The sequence below is a fragment of the Chionomys nivalis genome, chromosome 20 (assembly GCF_950005125.1).
Source record: "Chionomys nivalis chromosome 20, mChiNiv1.1, whole genome shotgun sequence".
NCBI classification, from domain to species: domain Eukaryota; kingdom Metazoa; phylum Chordata; class Mammalia; order Rodentia; family Cricetidae; genus Chionomys; species Chionomys nivalis.
In genome coordinates this window covers 16,361,770-16,383,035 of record NC_080105.1, presented here as the reverse complement: position 1 = coordinate 16,383,035, position 21,266 = coordinate 16,361,770, and the positions used below count along the sequence as shown (strand labels likewise).

The following is a 21,266-nucleotide window of genomic DNA, read 5'->3' as shown; positions in this document are numbered from 1 at the left end:
TAAACACACACACACATTTGTGCATGGAACAAGCATGCACATATCAAAACCTATTAAAAAAATCTTATCAGTTCTTAACAGTTCATGTGTACATCTCACTTTTACAATTATAATCTAATTATTTATTCAAGTGAATAATCCTATGCTAAAAATTTTCATCATAAAATGCTAATATTTCCACACAGTCTTTACTGTTATTCTCTTAAGGATTTTAAGTTGATAGTGGCTTAATGGCACATGCCTTTAATCCCAGCTATAGGAAGGCAGAGGCAGGCCGATCTCTGTGAGCTTGAGTATAAACTACTCAGTCTGTATAACGCTATTTGTATATGTTTTCATACCAAAATAGACGGGAAACGTCCAAGAGGCCTCATCTCTACACAAAATACTACAGGCAATCAATTCTGAGAGTGAGAGGAACATTTGCCCAAGGAAGAGCCCACTAATTAGTTGTCCAATTCAAAATAACTAACTTCTAAAAAACCTTACCTATGCTCTTTCCTAGAAATGCAACATAATTTAGTCAACTATTTCCCTCATGTTGAATAGTGCCAATGCTTCCAGGTTTGTCTTTTAAAACAAGGCTTCGATACTGATTGACGATCAGATGAATGAATACACATTCTAACAATTCAGGTTTTGTTCTCGAAAGCCACTGGGTAGTCTGGATCCTTTATCTAGGATTTCTACTTTTTAATTTGTTTAAATTTACCTTTTGGAATAGTAAGTTTCCACGTATCTTCTTCTTACATATTTAGTTGTACTTAACTCCTTCCTCCCTCCCTCATTTAAACTTCTGCGCCTTAGTACCCCCTCAGCGTATAATCATTTCACTTGAATTCTATTGTTGCTATTGTTTGTTAGTGGTTCTTTCATATTTCCTAGGTATGAAAATTCCTAGAGGAGAAAATTACAAGAGAAAAAAGTTTAATGAACGCCAGACCAATGGCCACATGAAGATTGGCCCCATGTTCCATACAGGCAAAAAATGGAGGAGATGCAAGAATTTGAGGACAAGAGCATCGTTGGGGCACACTGAGCAAAGCAAGCTAGTTTCCTTCAGGGTTCCTTTCCCAACATCTTGCTTTCTATGGACCTTGATAGATTTGAACTTTCATGTTCAGGACCCATGCTCACCCAGTAAAGAACATTTGTGCTTCCAAAGAAAAGAGAGAGAACAGTCTCAACTCAAAGAAACCACAATGGCATAATTCACAGGGAGCTATAATTAATGCCTGAAGAGCCGAGTGTGGGTCAATGGGTAACCGTCCTAATCAACCCCTATTCATGTACACAAGTCACCACTACTAACTCTGCCTATTTGCATAATTGGCTTCAAATAGGTTGACTATGATAATTGGCATTATATTAAGACGTCAGAATAGCATTATTCTATGAGGAGTTGAGGACTATAATCCCTCAACCGAACCTTCGCATCTACATTTCCACAAATTAAAAGAATGAAATTTTGTTTGAGGCAATGCAAGTGAAAGACAATGTTGAAAACTGTGACTGAATATACCACTTAGTTAAGGCTGAAGTAGCATTGCCAACAAGTGTGGAGGCACATGTAATCCCAGCACTTTGGAGGGGCTAAGGCGAAATATCACAAGTCCCAAAAGTGAGCCTACATTATAGAATAAGATTCTGACAAAAAGTAAAGTTAAAGTAGTAGTTATCAACAGATCAGACTGGTGTCTGGTGAGACATCTCAGCAGTTGAACAACTTGCTGCTCAAGCAGAGCTCAGAAGTTTGGATCTCTAGAACCCATGTCAGTGATTAAGGGCCATAGCAGCCATCCTGCAATTGAAGCTTCAGCAGGCAGAGACAGAAGATCCATGGAACAAGCTGGCTAACTATTATCTATGTCAACAAGCTCTGTGTTTGATTGAGAGGCCATATCTCAAAGAACAAGGTAAAAGGGCAATAAAGGATGATTCCTGACATAATGCCCAGCCTTCAGCCTTGACACACACATACACCCTCATGCACACACACATATTGACCTTCCCAAACAATTAACAATGTTAGATACACTAGTTTTTAAACTCTCAGATTGACCAATCTATGAGTTTTAAAAACAGGTACGTGAGATATTATACATATTTACTATATAGCCACATATAATATAACCATAGTTATAAGATATGACTGCTAGGAGAATTGGAAACAAAAGAATAAAGTCAGTTTTAAACTAAAGATCTTGGTACTGCATGGTTCACACGATTACTGAGTTCTATTGTCCTCTGAGACTCAGAGGGAAAAAAAAAAACAGAGAATAAGGCACACTGCAGCTGGAAAGGCTGAGAGAATGAACGCTAACAAATTAGGAACTAAAATGTATAATGAAGAGTGAAAGTTAAATTCACACCATCACTTGGTACCTGTATAAAGTGATTTTTCTGGAAGCTTTAAACTAAGTATAGGGAGTGAAATAAAATGTCACTTAAGATCACAAGCAAAACCTGCTCCAAACTAGCAGATCTGTTCAGAAATGATGATGCCACAGTAGCTTGGGATATGGCTTTATTGTAAAGTGGTTCTCGATATTAGTGTGCTCAAATCCAACAGAAGCAACAAAAAGCTTCCAAATGCAGTAAAAATGACAGATATAAAAATCAAATTCCCTCAGTATCTGAATGCATTAAAAATTAAAGAGAGATGAGAAAGAGAGAAAGGAAGAGGAGGAAAAGGAGAGGATACTCAGACATGATTCATCCCAGGACTGTAGAATACTGATAAACTGTAATTAATAAGCAAAACTACGTGAAGTTTAAAAATCCAAATTTAAAACTTGCAGTATTCTTTAATCTGATAGATAGTATCCATAGTTTAAAGGACACAATATGTGATATCTGATAAATAATTGATAGCTGCTCTTTAAAATTGAGAACAGGGTGAGCAAGAATCACTTTCGTACAATTCTAGGAAAGAACCAGCCCAGCAAGAAAAGTTAATAAACTAAAAGTCTGGGAAATATAAATTAAGAAGTAAGACAACATGCTTAGCTATAACAACCTGGTTTCATATGTGGGAGGTATAGGGAAAATCATCAAATTAATGAGAGGAGCTAAGTACATACTTTGAACTCTAGTACTTGGGGAGTGAAAGCAGTAGAATCTAAATTCAAAACCTTTCTCAGACACATGGGAAGAACAGGGCCAGCCTGGGCTAATGGAGACTCTGTCTCAAAATACAAAACCAACAAATAACAACAGCAAAAAATTTAATGTAGTTAATAAGAGATTGTTAGAGATTTGATAGATGAATAAATTAGCAAAGAATAAAATACAGTGTAGGTTAGAGTGATGGAGGTGGATCAGTGGTCTGAAAAAGCATGGGACAAAACCGGACTCGCTGAACATAGCAGACAATGAGGACTACTGAGAACTGAAGAACAATGGCAATGGGTTTTTGATCCTATTGTATGTAATGGCTTTGTGGGAGCCTAGGTAGTTTGGATGCTCACCTTAATAGACCTGGATGGAGGTGGGTGGTCCTTGGACCTCCCACAGGGCAGGGAAACCTGATTGCTCTTTGGGCTGAGGAGGGAGGAAGACTTGATTGGGGGAGGGGGGGAAATAGGAGGTGGTGGCGGGGAAGAGGCAGAAATCTGTAACAAATAAATTAATTAATTAATAAAAAAAAAGTTGCTGCTCTTCAAGAAGAACAAAGTTTAGCTTCCAGTGTCCACACTGGGCAGCTCACAACTAACTATCTGCAGCTTTAGCCCTGGGAAATTCAAGCCCTTCTCCTACACTCTGTATGTACCTACACTCACATGTACACAAACCCCCGCATGGGCACATGTATACACATAGTTAAAAACAAATCTGAAATTAAGCTAATGTATTTCTCTATAGCATCAATAAATAGTTTAAAATAGAGAAAACAGATAATATAAGATAGAAAAGATGTTAATAAATTTATCAAAACTTACAAGTGTAATAAACAACTTTTTAAAAAATGTGAGTATGGTATATAAGCAAAGAGGTCAAGATCATGATGGGGAAAACTCACAGAACAGCTGACCCAAGCTACTGGGAGCTCACTGACTCTGGACTGATAGCCAGAGAACCTTCATGAGACCACCAGGCCCTATGAATGTGGGTGACAGTTCTGTGGCTTGGGCAGTCTGTAACGCCACTGACAGACAACAGGATCAGGATTTATCCCTAGTGCATGAATTAACTTTTTGGAGCCCATTCTCTCTAGAGGGATACCTTGCTCAGTCTAGGTACAGGGTTGAGGGGCTTGGGCCTACCTCAAGTTGATATTCCAGACTTTGTTGAGTCCCCATTGGAGGTATTATTCTTTCTGAGGAGTGGATGGGGGGGTTGGATAGGGGAATAGTGGGGAAGCAGAGGTGGAGGAGGAAAAGGAGGGTGAACTGCAGCTGGTATGTAAAATGAAAAAAAAAACTTTTAAATAATTTTTTAAATGTGTGTATAGATAATATGAATGTTCATGTGTTGACTAACACATGTAAAGGTGTGTGTGTGTGTGTATATGTGTGTGTGTCTGTGTGTGTGTGTGTGTGTGTATACGCATACACCCACCTATGTGTGGAGTCCAGTGACCAACTTCAGATGTCTTCCTCAGTTTCTGGAAGACTTCTTTTTACAGACTAGCTCTTTCTCACTGAACTGGCAAAGCCATGAACTTCAGGGACCCAGCTATCTCCAGGTACAGACTTCCCTACTCTAGTGGTGTCATGTGAGCACAGGGCATCCAAATTCAGTTTGTACAGAAGGCACTTTTATCAAGTGAGCCATCTTCTCATCCCCTTCAAACTTATTAAATAGTCTTAGGGAAGGCATGAACAATTACCAACTGCATACAATATTCATCTATTAAAAGGTCATCTTAAAAATAATTTTTTCTAAATTAACTCATAATAATGTGACTCCAGCCAAATGTAAAGATGTTTCAAGATTTTCTCAAAGTTAATATGGACTACAGAAGTCCATATTTATCCAATATAGTTGTGAACATAAAGGGGCCAGTCAAGAGCAAACATGAAGAATTGTGTGAATATCAAAGGACTCTTGAAACAAATTTATTTGCTTTCAAAATACAACTTTGGTTTTTATATTGTTTCTCACTCTGCTTATCTTCCTCAGTTCCTTTTCGTTCCTTCTTTCGTTCTTTTTTTTTTTTTGAGTATGTATGGGCATGTCTATGTGTATGCATGTATACATGTGTGTACATGTGTATGAGTATGCACGCATGAGTGCATGGAAAGCACATTAGGGTTGACTGGCTTTCCATTGACCCTCGGGCGTCTGCCTGTCTCTGCTCAGCAGGCATTAGGATTACAAGGGTGTACCACCACACTGCTTTGCATGTGAATACTGGCAACAGAACTCAGGTCTTCATGCTTGTAAGAACTTTTTCTCACTGAGCAGGTCCAGAGTTCAGATCCTTTGTTTTTATTCTGCTGATCTTCAAACTCTCATTCTGGCTTCTTAAACTCGAACTTTCTCTGCTATGACTCTCAGCACTACCCAATGTCAGCTTGTATTAGTGCATCCCTGCTCGAAAACCCAAGGTCATGCTGTTCCCACTTGTCCTCCACCTACTTACATTCTCATGTATCTTGATATGACTGCAATCAAACCAATCATCTGCTTTAAATCCTCAGTAAGCCCCCTTCTCACTACAAGGAGGATCAAGTTCAAAGTCTGGTGTTAAGGATCCTTGACACTGTATCATCCGGAATTATTTCTTGCCAAAGCATAAACTTTTACACACCCTCTGTTCCGTTCACATTGAACTAATTCCCACTTCCCGTACTTTCATAAAAGTCATGAACTTTCACAGCTCCCGCTTTAATCTTTGTTATTTGGCTCTAAATTATTGCTCCACCTTTTTAACAGGAAAAAAAATTGCACAACGTCAAACTCCAGCTCAAATGTCACCTCCTGAGAAGTCTTCTTTATACCAGATGCAGAGAATTCTGTCTTCAGGGTTAACACAATATTTTGCTTATTATATTTTGATATTTACAGTTGAAGAGTTTAGTGTTCCATTCCCCAGGTATGAAATGAAATCCTTGCAGGAAGGACATGGAACTTTTTTGAAACCACCAAACACATTTCTAAAACATATTAGGTACAATATATTGTTTATGCTCATTTACATCACACAACCTATCAGCTTACCAGACCTTGTGTCTTTAATTCATACCTGTTTTATGAGCTAAATATGACTATCCCCGTGTTAAAACTGAAAAGACTTCAGTTCAAAAGTATTGTAAGTAGATCAAGTTAGTAGAATTTAACACCAAGAGCTTTCATTTGTACATATGTCTCCTTCACAATACTAGTGTTCTTTATATTAAATTACACTGAGTACACTCCTGTTACTAATTTCTGTTGGACTTTCCTTATTTACTCATATAAAAATCTCAAGAATAAAACTTCCTGACAATAATTTAAGAATTCTTAAATTCATCTTAAAGCATGTTTTACATAAAATAAGTAACAACAGAAAGTAAATCTTTGCTAGACAATTCACATAAAATGAAGGTTTATGAAGTTCAATTTTATAGAGATAATTAAAAATATATGTTGGCGATAAGTTGAAGAGTTTTTTCATGTATGTATAAGTAATTGATTAAAGGGTCCGTATTTTAACCAGGTGTGGTCGTCCACACCTGTAACCTTAGCAATTGGGTGGTGAGATAAGGCCAACCTTAGCCACAGAGTAAACTCAGGTCAGTAAGGCTACATGTCTGAAAATCAAAGACAGTAACACATAATTTCATATGCCCCATAGCTTGTACAATGTTTTAAGGCAGAAAATTTGCTTAATTTCTTTGCCTATACCTCTTCTTCACTCAGTTATGAAAACCAACATTAAATAGAGAACATTGGGTCTTACTTTCTTCTGGCCACACTGCACTCACTTGACACTAAAACCATTTTTCCCATGAAGCAAATCCACTAGGATGACCTTCCAGTCTGGCCGTCATCCTGCACCAACATCTTTAGAGAAATGCGGGGATTTATGCCCACAGTCCTTACTATTCTTCGGCAGGTAAGCAATTAGTGATGGACTTAAGTAGAAAAAGGAGGGTGGAAATTTAGGTCCATGTTATTTTCAAGGCTATCACTTTTGTGAGATACTGTTTTACTGTATAACTCTCGCCAGCCTGGATCTAGCTTTATAGACCAGAGTAACCTCAGACTCACAGAGATCTATCTACCTCTGCTTCCTGCATGCTGGGTTTAAAGGTGTGCACCACCACGCCTGGTTTATAGGGCTACTGTCTGGCATAGAGAGGGAACCTGCAGGGCCTATGACCACAACAGCTTGGTGGCTCCACAGTTTGTCTGGAATATTGAACCAGGGGCCCCACCAACAGTAGCATCCCTTTATTTCTGTTCCGTTTCCAGGGCCCATGCGTACTGCGACTCTCTGATACCTTTGCAAGGAAGCTGCTCACAGTGCCAAGGACACTGGAATTCACGAGGCATTAGGGCTCAAACAGTCTTAGACATTTCTATCCCTTGGAGACCAAGGCTAGCAAAAACAAGAGGTATCCCCTGCATGGCACATAGGTTTCCCTGCATGGCACACAGGTACAGCGGCACAGCCAGTTCTTGTGTATACAGTCCTGAACAACCAGGCCGGTTTGTTTGTCAGTTACTAAATCACAATCCAGATGAGTTTACATAAGAAAGCGACAATTGCATTTACTTTACAAAGTCACAGTAGAACAGCTCAAAATCAAAGGAACAGCCTTTCATTTAATTTATTTTATCACGTTTCTGGTTTTCTCGTCCATAAACAAAGAAAATGTGAACCATGTGCCTTTAAATTGACATAAGAACACAGTGTGGAGTACAGAAATGTGCTTTATCTATTCGATAACATCAGGAGAACATGACGAGCTGAAATCACAAAATCAAGTTGCTTAAGATAAAGTAATAAAAATCAAGAGTGGTTAATACAAGCTATTCCCAAGTAATTCCATAAGTAATTACCAGCTGCATCCCATCCCAGTCTATTCCCAAGAATCAATGTCCACAGGGTACTCACAGGCAGTACTCATGTATCTTGACTGAAGAAAAAAATTCTAAATTCTAGTTGTCATAATTTATGATAGTTTCCATTTTCAAAAGCTAAACTGAAATATCTTTAGCATACAATTATGTCACTATTATACACTAAAGCTAAATTTAGAATGCAGTTGTGCTACTAGTGTATAACCATGGACATAAACCATTTTCTGTTCGCAAAAAATTAAAGTGAGGAAGTTGGGGAGATGGTTGAGTCATTAAAGCACTTGCCATGATATCATGAAGAACAGCGTCCAGTCTGTAGTACCTGTATTAAAACACGCAAATGCATGCAAAGCTCTGGGCACGTTCCAGCAATTCTAGTATAGTTCCAGGCATGTGGAGTCAGGACGATTTCTAGGGTTTGATAGCCAGCCAGTCTAGGAAGTCACTGAAGTCCAGGTTCAGTGAGAAATCGTATCTATAAAGCTAAGGTGAAAGGCAGAGAAGTGATCTGGTGACACTGAACCCTGGACTCCACACACATACATACATAAGGCACACACAGACAGACACCACACATATGCACATATATACATAAACAAACACACACGTGTGCACACACATACACGAACACATGTCACACACACACATGAGACACACACAAGATTTCTATTTGACTTCATGTTTCTGTGTCATGCTTCATTCATGGTAAATATTCAATAAATGTTGAATGAACTCATGAACATTTGTAGCTGAGATTCATGTGCTCAAACTTAGCTCTTTGTAAACATGGGATTGTGACTATTTAAGATCAAGGCAATCCAGATGGCAACTAAAATTCAAACCAGAAACTACTGAGAGACTATGTTGCCAAGATTCTATTCACACACTAGTAAATGTTAATTGAACGTTGCCAATATATCTTGAGCATATGAGACTCAGAAGCATATATGTTGGCATCAGTTTCCTCTCACACCTTTTGAAAGAAAAACATCTTCAGGGGTAAGGGGCTTAACTTCTCAAGAAGCAAGATTTAGAATACCTGGGAATGAATATATTTTTATACATAGCAGAAACAAAGACATTTAGTTCACTAATGTTTTTTATAAAGATCATCTTTGTAAAAGTAAGTACTTGTGATTTAAAATATCATGTGTCCTATGTACTTGCACTGCTGTACACAAAAGTAATACAGCAGTTCTAGGTAAAGTAGCATACGTTTTACATTTATTCAACTCTCATAATAGCATTGTGATGCCCATATCATCCTCATTTTGTATATCATAAAATTAAGCCTAACAGAGTTGACAACCAAATTGCAAAAATCATAGGTACAATAGATGGTTTAGTATTGGAGTGTATTTGTATCTAATTCTAAAGCCCATCTTCTCTCGCGCGCACGTACGCGCGCACACACGCATTATTTAGCTTGTGTGTGAATGTGTGAATCCCTACAGAGGTCAAAGAACTCCTCTCAGTAGTCAGCTTTCTCCTTGCACTACGTGGGTGGTTCTGGGGGTTAAACTCAAGTCATCAGGTGTGGTGCTTTAGATGAGAATTACCCCCATAGGCATATAGGTCACCAGGGAGTGGCACTATTTGGAAGGAATATAAAGTGGTGGCCTTGTTGGAGAAAGTGTGTCACTGGGGGATGAGTAAGATTTCAAAAAGCCCTTTCCAAGCCCAGAGTCTGTGTCTTCCCACTGCCCGCAGATTCTGAGGTAGAATTATCAGCTACTACTTCTCCAGAACCATGTCTGTCTGTGTGTCATGATACTTCATGCCATGATGACAATGGGCTAATCCTCTGAAACTGTAAGCCAGCACCAATTAAATGCTTTTCTTTATAAGAATCACTGTGTTGAGGGTGTTTCTTCCTAGTAATACAACATTGCCTAAGACATCAGGCTTGGAAGCAAGCGTCTTTGCCCTGTAAGACATCTCACCAACCTCCTAGTACTTAATAAATCATTATTCTACTTTTTCGAAAACGTAGAAAACAATTTTGAAACTCATTTAAATTTACACAAAGTCTCTATATATAATAAGAGAAGGAAGAGAAGGGGGATTATACAATGTAGTAATTCAGAGTTCTGGATTCAATTCTTATCCATCACAGTGTGGTGTGGGGGAAATAATCCTTAAATACTTAGCTGTTTGTACCATTCAGAAAAAAAAAAGATATGCAATAATCATTTTTTAAGTTAGAGTTTTGTTTGTGTTTGAAGTTTATGTTATTCTGCTCTGAATTTCATAATATCTGCTAAAGATTTGCTATTACTGTGGACATTTCAATCCTAGACTTCCATGAAGGGCCTCTCAATAATCAAGATTCACTATATTAACTGTTCTTGACTACATCAAGTAGACAACTGCTCACAGATGCCATTGCAAACATACATTTAAAGCAACGCGACCTCCCAATCTAGTTCATTGTTTCTATTCTTCATATTCCAACCCTGGTAACTGATTGTCTATTGGCCACATTGACTCAGGCCAGATATACACAATTTGTTCTTCTGGATGGAAAAATATTGGCTATAAAGAACAAATGCCTGCCTGTTTGTAGGTTTCAAAGGAATGCAACAGTGAAGACTGGTTCTTTTTATCAGATTTCATCCTACTTACTCACTAAAACAAATACAAACAGAAATTCTCTTCCCTAGAAAACATAATTTGGTAAAGGCAATATAATTTCTTTGAAGAAATTATCATCAACATAACATATAGGAGGGCTGGAGAGATGGCTCAGAGGTTAAGAGCATTGCCTGCTCTTCCAAAGGTCCTGAGTTCAATTCCCAGCAACCACATGGTGGCTCACAACCATCTGTAAAGGGATCTGGTGCCCTCTTCTGGCCTGCAGACATACACACAGACAGAATATTATATGCCTAATAAATAAATAAATATTTAAAAAAAAACATAACATATAGGACATATGTCAAATTCCTTAAACACTGGACTGGAATTCCAAGCAGTTTACTATTCCTTAAAGTTTACAAGTAGTCAGTCTTAGGTCTTTTAGATATCAGGGTTGAAAATGGTGATGTCTTTTAAAAACTATCTTTACACAGCTTATTCATTTACTCAAAGAAACTTACAAACCATCTGTATATATAATAAATAGTATGAATCATGCTCATGAGTGGCCAGCAATTGAAAGAATACTCTTCACACTCATTAAGGGTTCATAACTGTGAGTTCAATGAACATTCAATGGGAAATCTCAACTATAAAGCAGTAAGAGGTATGAGCACTTGTATGAGCAACAACTGAACCCTAATGACTGGCTTCCACCCTAACCCATTCAAGCTGACTCCAAGGGCAGAGTAAACCTGCTGCCACAATTTATTATAAAAATGTTCAATTTTGCATGTGTGTACATGTGTAGTCCTGGGGATTAAACCCATGACTTTCCATGCCAGACAACTGCTCCACCACTAAGTTACCTTTACAATTTAAATATAGGCAAGAGAAACACAACAGCATCTCCCTTACATTCCCAAACACTCAAGTATTTAACTCTACAAAGGCAAGTCTTGGGTGTTTTTAGTTATTTCTTTTTTTTTATTTTTATTTTTTATTTTTGTATTGTTTATTAATACATCCAAACTGCAGTTTTGCCTCCCTTCAATCCTCTCAATACCTCCCTCAATTCTCCCATAGATCCACTCTTCTGTTTATAAAAGAACAGGCTTCCCAGAAACAGCATCTGAACATGGCTAACAAGATACAGTAAGACTAGACACCAACCCTCATATCAGAGCTGGGCCAGCCAATCCAGTAGGAGATAAAGGGTCTCAGGAGCAGGCAGAAGAGTCAGAGACAGCCCCAACCCCTGCTGTTAGGAGTCCCACAAAACCACCAAGTTAACAACAATAACATACATGCAGAGGTCCAGTGCAGGTTCATGCAGTCCCCATGATTGTCTCTTTATTTCATACATGATGAAGGTATTCCATTTCTAGCTCCTCAAACATAAAGGATAGTCTCTCAGAAGAACTAGGGCTTCACAAAAGTGCAAAGTGTTGGTCTTATTCTGACAGTAGAATATAAGGCCTTTAAAATTCAAAAACACTGAAGAAAAGATGTAACCTTGTGACCTTGCGAAAACAAATCACAGTAGATGGATTCCTGTGGAAGAGTCACTACCTCCTCCATTGGACGTCTTCCTAAGTCTGTGTTGACTGGAGTTCCAGAGCACGGAGCTAGACAAAGGGAAGCAAAGGTTTCTGCTGTGGAAACCTGGGCTCGATTTCTCAGCCCTCACTACCCTTGCGACAGACCAGACCACCTGGGTCTTAGTTTCTCACATATCCATAAGAGATTTTGATGCTCATGTGATTGATGGGGACTCCTTCCACAAAGACGTTTTTGTTTTTAAGACTAAAACTTACCGTATAGCCTTGGGTGAGCTAGAATTTACAATGTTGACCAAGATGGCCTTGAACTCACAGTGATCGTCCTTAACCTGCCTCCTGTCTTCTAAGATTAGGCGTGTATGCCACGCCATCTGGCTAAACTTTGATGATTGTTTTATTGATAATTCTTCAGCATGAATATGCTATTATAGTATGTGTCATGAAAACACATGCAAAAATATTTGACTTCTATTCATTTGGCTATTTTCTACTTATTCATGCTCTGCCTTGAGGCATCTTAAAGGTCTTAAACTCTATGCCATGAAGTGGAGTCATGTGTTGCCCAGCAAGATGATGCTGTTTGATAAATGTGTCCTTAAGCAATGTGGCTGTTGTATGGCAATATGTAGAGACTTAAGGTGGCTACGACCTCATTAGGTAATATCATCTTAAGTGACTACTCTTATGTGAAATCTGTTACTTACTGAAATAGTGTATATAGGCATATACAACTTATATTCATGTAACTACATATGACCACATATACCTTTCTTAAAATATAATACTTACTAGAAAAGACACACACAGATACAAATACATACATCATCAACCGCTTAGCATTTGCCATCTCAAAACAGATCGGTGAAGAGGAACAGAATTCCATCTATCCAGAACAGCCAATCAACTGACCCAATGCCACAGAGGCTCCCAGCACAACACAAGAACCAGCAATTATCCCAATAAACACTTCACATTCAGTCAGAGCCAAAGAAGGAGTTCAAACAACACTGATAGGAGCAAGCAGGCCAGTAACCACTGGAGGTGACTCTGCGGTGCACAGTCCACGTGCTGACAGCTCAACATAGATGAGAAATGCAAGGAATGAGTAAACCGTTACACCCCGTTGTCCTCCACCTCTGCCTCCTCCATCACATCAAATAAAGGGCATCAACAGAAACATCAGCAGCACAGCAGATATCAATGCTGATAGTATATATACATATATGTATATATACATATATATTATTGTGGGTTCTGTGGTGACTCCTCCTTTCATTGGTAAAATACCAAAGTTTTAAACACTGTTGGTGTCTTTTTAAAACTCTGACCTGAATGCTTTGCATAGTGTATGGACACACACCATTAGATTTTGTTTGGAGGTATTTTTGACCTCATTATTAACATTCAAGGTCTTTTTAAAGTGTGATAGACAGCAAATATTTAGCTGAAACTATAAATGTAAATTGCAAGAGAAAAAGCTGAGTAAAACAAACACTGCCTAGGTTCACTTTCTGGATTTCAATTTGCACCTGATTTACAATGCTCTTAATACAAATACATAGCTGAGCTCTTTGGAGCAACTTGATAGGATAAGCACTTTTTTTTTTTTTGTTATAAGCCAGTGAAACAAGCAATCCATTAGGCGAAGATGATTCAAAATCTAATAGTCAATACTTAGCCTTCATGACTGAAAATGGCAAGAACTAAATAAATAAACAAGAGGTCCCTTCTGGCATTCTCAAAAAGCATATCTTTCTGTGAAATTCATTTCATAGCATTGAGGCTAGAAAGAATTTTTTAAATATTTTTTCTCTCAAAGTGATATTATTCAGTAGAAAACTAAAGGAAATAAACCTCTTAAACCTTATTGCTAAATAGTCCCACCTTCTAAACCCGAGAAGAACATTTTCCACTTGTTAAATTTTGATAATTCCACAATTTATTCCCAATGTTGGGATTATAAATCACTTCAAGTATCTCCCAGAAAATGAAATCTTGCATCCCCTGGAATCTCTCTGGTCAACTGATCACTGGGCTAGCATTATTCTGAGCTCAAGATCATGCAGAAGGCTTTCCTAGAGTGTGGAAGGGGAATGGCAACAGATCCCCTCCCAGCACCATCACTACCCCTGACACCAGATGGTTCCACCAGGATGTACCATGCCTCATTTTAATGGATATCCATCTGTGTTTTCTAACACTTCTTTAAAATGTTATGGAGGGCCCCCGTTGAAACCATTTAGTCAAGGGACTAAGGCACTATTAAAACAATAGATAATATTCTAAAATGAGTAACAGTTAATCACCAGTGCTGAATGTGAGTCTCCAATACAGGTCTTGGGGAACCAAGACTCCTGCAGGACATTTTCTGTGACTATTAGTTGTGAATTTCACATATACATAAGTCATGATTGAAGACACTTTAAAAGTAGAGTTACCACCAGCACAATAATGGAGGATGACTTGGTCTCAACAAAGAAATTATTTTCATATTATATTGCATATTAGATTACATTCATATTAGATTACATTCATATTAGATTGTCTTGGAAAAGTGAGTCATTATGATGGCAAGAGTTGTTTTTAATATGTATCAGTTTATTTTTTCAAGAAGTCTTTCCTACGTTCTTACACAGTCTAAATTATATTTAAGAGGAATCCTAAACAAAGACAGTAGGGTTAAATATGTCCCTCCTTGAACAGACACCACAAAAAGTCCATGAACCATCACAGGAAAAAGCTAGGGAGGTGTGGGAAGAGGAAAGATCTCTGTAACAAAGTATAAAATCGCCAGAAAGGGGCCTAGAGACATGGCTTAATGGTTAAGAGCACTTGCTGCTTCTCCAGAGAACATACCTACAAGAAGGCTCACAACCATTTGTAACTCTACTTTCAGGTTATCTATCACTCTCTATTGGCCTTTCAGACAACAGGCAGACATACAGAGGATGGATTAACATGTAGTCAAAAGGCAATATACCCATACACACACAAACATACACACACACAACAACAAACTAATGAGGAAACTTGAAAGTGTGCAAATAAATGAAAAGTTGCAAGGATATCACTAAAATACATACATTACCCAAACAGATTTACACAATTAAATCAAAATACTAATGTCTTACTTCACTGAAATCAGTAAATAAGTCTTCAATTTTGTAGAAAACCACAAAAGAACTAAAGTAGCCAACTCAGTCTTCAGCAAAGAGAAGAGCTGGAAGCATCACACTACCTCATTCCAGAATATTCCACAAAGCTCTAATAATTAGTCCAGCATGGTACTGGCATAAAAACAGACATATAGAACAACAGAACATAACAGAGGACCCAGGAGTAATCTCACACAGTTGGAGCCAAATGGCATTCTACAGAAGCTCCCAAAACACACGTGGGAGACAGAGTCCCATTTAGCCTAAGCTGGGTCCTAATTTACTGTGTATGCTATATAACTAAGAATCACTTTTATGTCCTAATCCCCTAACCCCAACTGGCAGGTGCTGAGCTACCAGACATGTATCTTACACCTGTCAAAAGACAAGTATAAGTAAATAATATTAGAAAAGTTATGTCTATGTGAAGAAGTAACTAAACCCCCATATTTTAGAAAATCCACCTAAAGGATATTAAAGATGCAAATATAAAATCCCCAAACTGTAATGCTACTAGAAGAATGAAGAAGCCACTTTGTACATTTGATCCAAGCAAAGATCATATTGTCCAAGGTTATAAACATGCAGACAACAAAGAAAAAAATGATCTTAATGTGTAAGGAAGAAACAACCGAGTGAACAGATGACTTCCGGAAATGGAGAAATATCCACATCCTTCATCTAAGAAGTAGTTAATGTCTGCAATATTTAAGGAAACCAACAGCAAAAGACTAAAACTATCTAGCTGAATTTTGAATTTTCCAATCACACTGTATGGAGACAAAAGTATGAAGAGTTCAAGACATCCTATAAACAAGGAATGGGTAGGGAAAAAGGGAACATGAAGAGGAAAGGTAAGGGGAGGGAAAGAGAGGGGAGGGGAAGGAAAAAGGAGGGAAAAGGGGAAAATGGAAAGGGGAAAAAAGCTTTGGAAAAAATGCTTGGTCCAGGAAAATTCATTCAAGAAAAAATAATGTATATTTCCCATACTTACTGCCAGTAACTGTACTTGAGAAGCAGAAGACCCACTAGCCGTCCAAACAAGATTCAAAGAAGTGCTCACAACAAACAAAAAATAGAATTCAAGTATACAAGCATAACGCCTTAACCAGCCATTTTGCAAACCTTATTTTGGCCATTTCTATGTTGGCTGGCACCAGAGGCAAAAAAAGAGAAAAAAATATTTTCAAGATCTGAGCCATGAAAACTAAGACAGAAGAGACTGGCTAAAGCAGCAGCCCCTGGAAGTGGCCTTCAGAGGAGAGCTTGGCACTCTAGAGAGGCGCCGACTTCAGGGTAAATGTTTGGATATTTCAAGTTGTGATGGAATAAAGTAATGTGGAATTGAGCAAGTTCTGAAATGCTGTACCTAAGAGGATGCCTGCCCAGCCAGAAAATACAACACCAAGAACAACAAAAACTACTGGCCTAGAAATTAGAAATTATAAACTTATGAAAATTTCCCCCAAGATCTAGTGTACATGGAAACTAGGGCCCTGGTCATGAGGAAAAAGCAGGAAGAATTCTTTGGGATGCCAAAAGCTGATTTCTTTAGGATGGGACTCGCAGCTGCTTCACAAAGGGCAAGCTCAACAACCTCTGACTTCACTGACCTTTAAGGAGAAGAACCACGCATTCATGAATTTCAAGGTACAAAACTCCCACAAAGTTCACATGGGTGTAAGGGGAGAATGAACTTTACTGAGAAACATTGGATTTCATCCGCCAGTCTTCTAAGTTTTTAACTCATCATTTAAAACGTAATTTCGTCAATCTCTGTATTTGCATTTGCGTGAACATCCTTAATACCTTCTCAAATATAAAGAAACAATCAGAGGGAGAAGGAGAAGAGGAGGAAAGCAGAGACAAAGGACAGAGGGCTAGAGAGATGGATGGAGAAAGGCAGGGAAGTGGGGAGCGGTTTTAGTCCGATCGTTTCATTCGTCTCTGCTTTCACACGTCATTGCTGTACAACTCTGGCAGATAACCTTGTAAGCTGGATTTTCCCAGACACTTCACAGATGTCAGGCTTCTGGTTCACACTTACTGGAGTCGCCCTATGGAAGGAGCCATGGGGACATGTCATCCTCCGCTTTAAGACAAACTCCCACAGGCTCCCTGTGTCTTTGGAGACCCTTTTACACTCCAGAGACTGGGCACAACCTCACTGCACAGTAAAACAGGCAGGTGACTTACCAGTATGATACAATGAAGGGGCCAACCAGACATCCCTTCATGTTGCTTTACCTGCAGCTCTGTGCACACGCATTCACAGAAGGAAGTAGCCACCTTCCATCCTGGGAGACTTCATCTGTGGTACAATAACTGATATATTTTCATTTCTACCAGAAATGTCTCAATCAATTCAACCAAATGACTATAAGCTTCCTGTCTCTTCTATAGTATTTCCAGTCTTAAAATCTAACAAATTATGACTGAGAATATTTTTCTCTTGGGTACCATGATTTTTGTTTTATTTGAAATAGAATTTTATAGAATGAGACTATGAAAGTCTTGTATTGAGAATATACTGGACTCCTAAGAGTGGATCTGGCAATATGTCTTTGTGATAAATATTTACACTACTTATGATCTTGATTTCCAGGACTTACATTTAAAATAAATGAAATTAAGTCTTTGGTCACATCACTCACATATGATATGAGAACACTTTCCTCTAAACCGATCAGTATTACAGAAAAGTCTGGGCTCATTTCTGTGGTTTGTGTTTGTTGGTTTGTATTTCAAAGAAAGCCTCAGAAAGGAAAGGTAAAAAATAAGCTGGGGTGGGGTTTCAGGGGGACAAAGACATTTAATGTCATTCAGTCTGTTTTCCTGTCTTTGAGGTGGGAAGATTAACAAACTCCAGCACACTGGGATGCTGTGACCCCCAACTAGAACCACACACTCAGCAAAGTTTCAAAGCTCAGGTAGTGGTGGCACATGCCTTTAATCCCAGCACTCCAGAGGCAGAGGCAGGCAAATCTCTGAGAGTTCGAGGTCAGCCTGTGAAGATGGACGCTTAAAAGAAATCCAAGGCCACGCCCAAGTGAGCGGGTACCTTAAAGGTTACTGGCGGTAGAAATTCCCACAGCAAACCTGGTCTACAAGAGCTAGTTCCATAACAGGCTCCAGACCAGCACAAAGAAACCCTGTCTAAAAAAAAAAGAGAGAGAGAGAGAGGAGAGAGAGAGAGAGAGAGAGAGAGAGAGAGAGAGAGAGAGAGAAATTTTCAAAACCATAAAGCTGTTTGTCACTGTGCTATCAAGTCACTCTACAGTGAAAGGAATATTAGAATATCTTGAATATCAGGATGTATGTTCGCAACATCCAGAAAGGACTCAATTCTCCATCCCAGACCAGATTCTGGAACCCACTGGAAGAGAGAGCAAAGGTGTCCTAGACCTGGAAAGAGCCTCTTGACTTTGTATGGTTGTCTTTCCCAATGGGTCTGTAGCTCTTTTTTATTCCAGCAACTTACTTGTCACCCAATTTGCTTGGGTCACATTCATGTGTTCATGTTCTCCATGATTATTTTAACTTTTGTTTGTCTTATACAGTACTAATAAAAGAGACAAATTTTATCACTCTCCAGGCAGAGATCAGTTAATGCCTTTCATCTTCGTATTTAAAGGTGAGAGAGAACACTTGAAAAGAGACCCTAGACCGTGTTCATACTTCTTTGCCTTCTACACTGGCTATTCTTTCTTTCTCCACATATGCAGACAGACACGTACAGACACACAGTCATAAATGGGTTAAAAAAAGAACAATAATAATTCTAAGTTATTATTTTCTGTTTTAATTCCAAAATTCATATTAAAAATAATTCTGTAGTGCAGGGGAAATGAGACATCAGTATTACTCAAGCTATCTTTTCTTCCTTTTTTTCTGTATTTATTTGCAAACAAAAACAAGCACCAGTGCTTAAGGTGTGCTGGAGCACACTGTACAGACACCTAGTAGCTGGGTGACTCACACAAAGGGCATCACAATAGACAATTCTCTAGCAATATAGTAAATTTGGGGCCTCACCCATACCTAAAGACAAGCAAGAAATGCACACTTTCCAAGTTGTAGTATTACTACAAACACTCCGCCTACCAAAAGTTATATTGGCATGTAGTCACTGCTATAGTAGAATTTCAAGTCCCAGAAACACGGGGAAACAGTTTTAACGGTGACAAGAGCGAATTTATTAACACAGCACATAATCAGAACTCTGAGTTCAAGACAGATGTCCCCTGAAACCACTCTGAGTTTCGAACAAGAATCTGCATAGAATGTTCACAGTGAGAGATCAGACAGCTTGAGAGCATCTGACACTGGAGCCAATGTATCCTAGGTAAGAACCAACCAGGGAATTTCCAGTGGTTTCCTTCTCTTGAGCACAGGTCTCCTTCAGGCTCAAGAAAGGTTAAGGAGGATTTGCTTACCTATGGTAAGGTCGAAAATCCAACCACAGACCTGCCAATCAGTCTTGGAATCTGGATACACTTAGGTCTGTCTATTTCCTATCTGGACTACCCTTTCTCTGCTCCCTCGTCTGGAAGCCACACCTCTTGACTTGGAACAGACCTTGCCTTTGGTTTCCCAAGGACACTTTGTTACTTTGGCCTGCTAGAGTAACCTTCGCAAAGTTAGTCATGAGTTCCCGATGAACTGAGATTGCCTCAGCCACAATCCAACAGAACCTAGGATAGAAAATCCCCAGACCCTGACTGGTGTTTCAGCCAGTATTGGGAGCCCTAGGTCCCTGAGCTCAGTGGTCCCTAAGAGCTGCGTGTGAGGGGCTCCCACCACAGACTGGACAGAAGATGCATGGTGGTGGTTGGCAAGTGGAAGAGAAGGGCTAGACCTGGGTGTTCCCAGACCCCTCGGGGAGATCCCTGGGCTTCAGACAGTGCCAGTTCCACTGTTGCCCAGAGACTGTTTCCAGGGAGGAAGACACAAGCTTGAATAGCAAACTTGGTATAAATATTTTTAGATTTATTTTAAAATGGAAAAAAAAATCCCCAAAAAACAAAAACTGGAACATTATCTAGAATTGAGTTCTTCTAAGGTTGCCACAAAACCCTTCTGGCCTGAAGCTCACGCTTAAAACTCCCGGTAAAACAGAGTGAAGGTGTCCAGAGGTAGTGATGCCAACCCCACCCACCTTTTGGAAAACTCTGCCCACTTGGTCTTGAACAGACGCTGGGGAACGGCGTCCTGGAACAGGGGAGGTCTTGTCCCCTCCTGATGCATTGAACCCGCTGCGTGTTGGCATTTAAAATCCACAGAAGCCAGCTGTGTTTATGGCTTGTTTAATTTCACAGTGGTTGGGGGAGGGATCCAAAACTCCGGGACGGGACATTTGCCTTAAACTAGTGCTTGGCATCCGATCCTACTAGCACAGAACTCCAGGGAACTTGAGCCACGCAGGGTGGAGAGGGGAAGGAAAAGGGAGGGGGAGAGAGGACGAGCAGCGGAGGGGCTAGGGAGGGAGAGAAGGAAACAGGTGAGCTCCCCACTGCTTCCAGTAGGAGATTCCAGCACCTCGGTCCCCAGCGGCGCGCAGCGGTCCCAACTTAGACAGTCACTTACCGGCTTTGCACGGGTCCTTGTAATCTATAGGCTCCGTTTTGTCCTCTTCGTTCCCATCAAAAGTGTAATCATAATCGAGGCTAGTGCAGACCCACAGTTCCCAGGAAAAAACAAAACCCAAGACCACTAACCACAGGGGCATCCTCGGGGAGAGCACTTGCAAACCCATCCTCCTCTCCCTGAGGTAAAGGAGGGGACCAGACCCGGAGGGCCTCGTGGTTCTAAGGGGCTCAAGGGACAGTGCTCTTCTCCCCACTGGGAGGCTCCTTGGAAGGACCTAAGTGTTCAGGTGTCCGGAGACGTGCGGGTGCCTTCGGGACTGTAGAGAGGGCAAGCACTGCCTGGCTCCCCCGGGAGCTGGGGGACTTGGCTG

At 39.6% G+C, this 21,266-nt stretch overlaps 1 protein-coding gene across 1 annotated transcript in view; it reads right to left on the bottom strand.

Annotated features, from left to right (window-relative positions):
* Tll1 (tolloid like 1) overlaps positions 1-21,176 on the bottom strand; it is a 185,575-nt gene extending 164,399 nt beyond the window's left edge. The window contains exon 1 of the mRNA XM_057752469.1: positions 20,894-21,176. Coding sequence (XP_057608452.1) covers positions 20,894-21,062 — 169 coding nt within the window. The 5' untranslated portion in view covers positions 21,063-21,176. The remainder of the gene's footprint in view (positions 1-20,893) is intronic.
* Between the last annotated feature and the right edge of the window lie 90 nt (positions 21,177-21,266).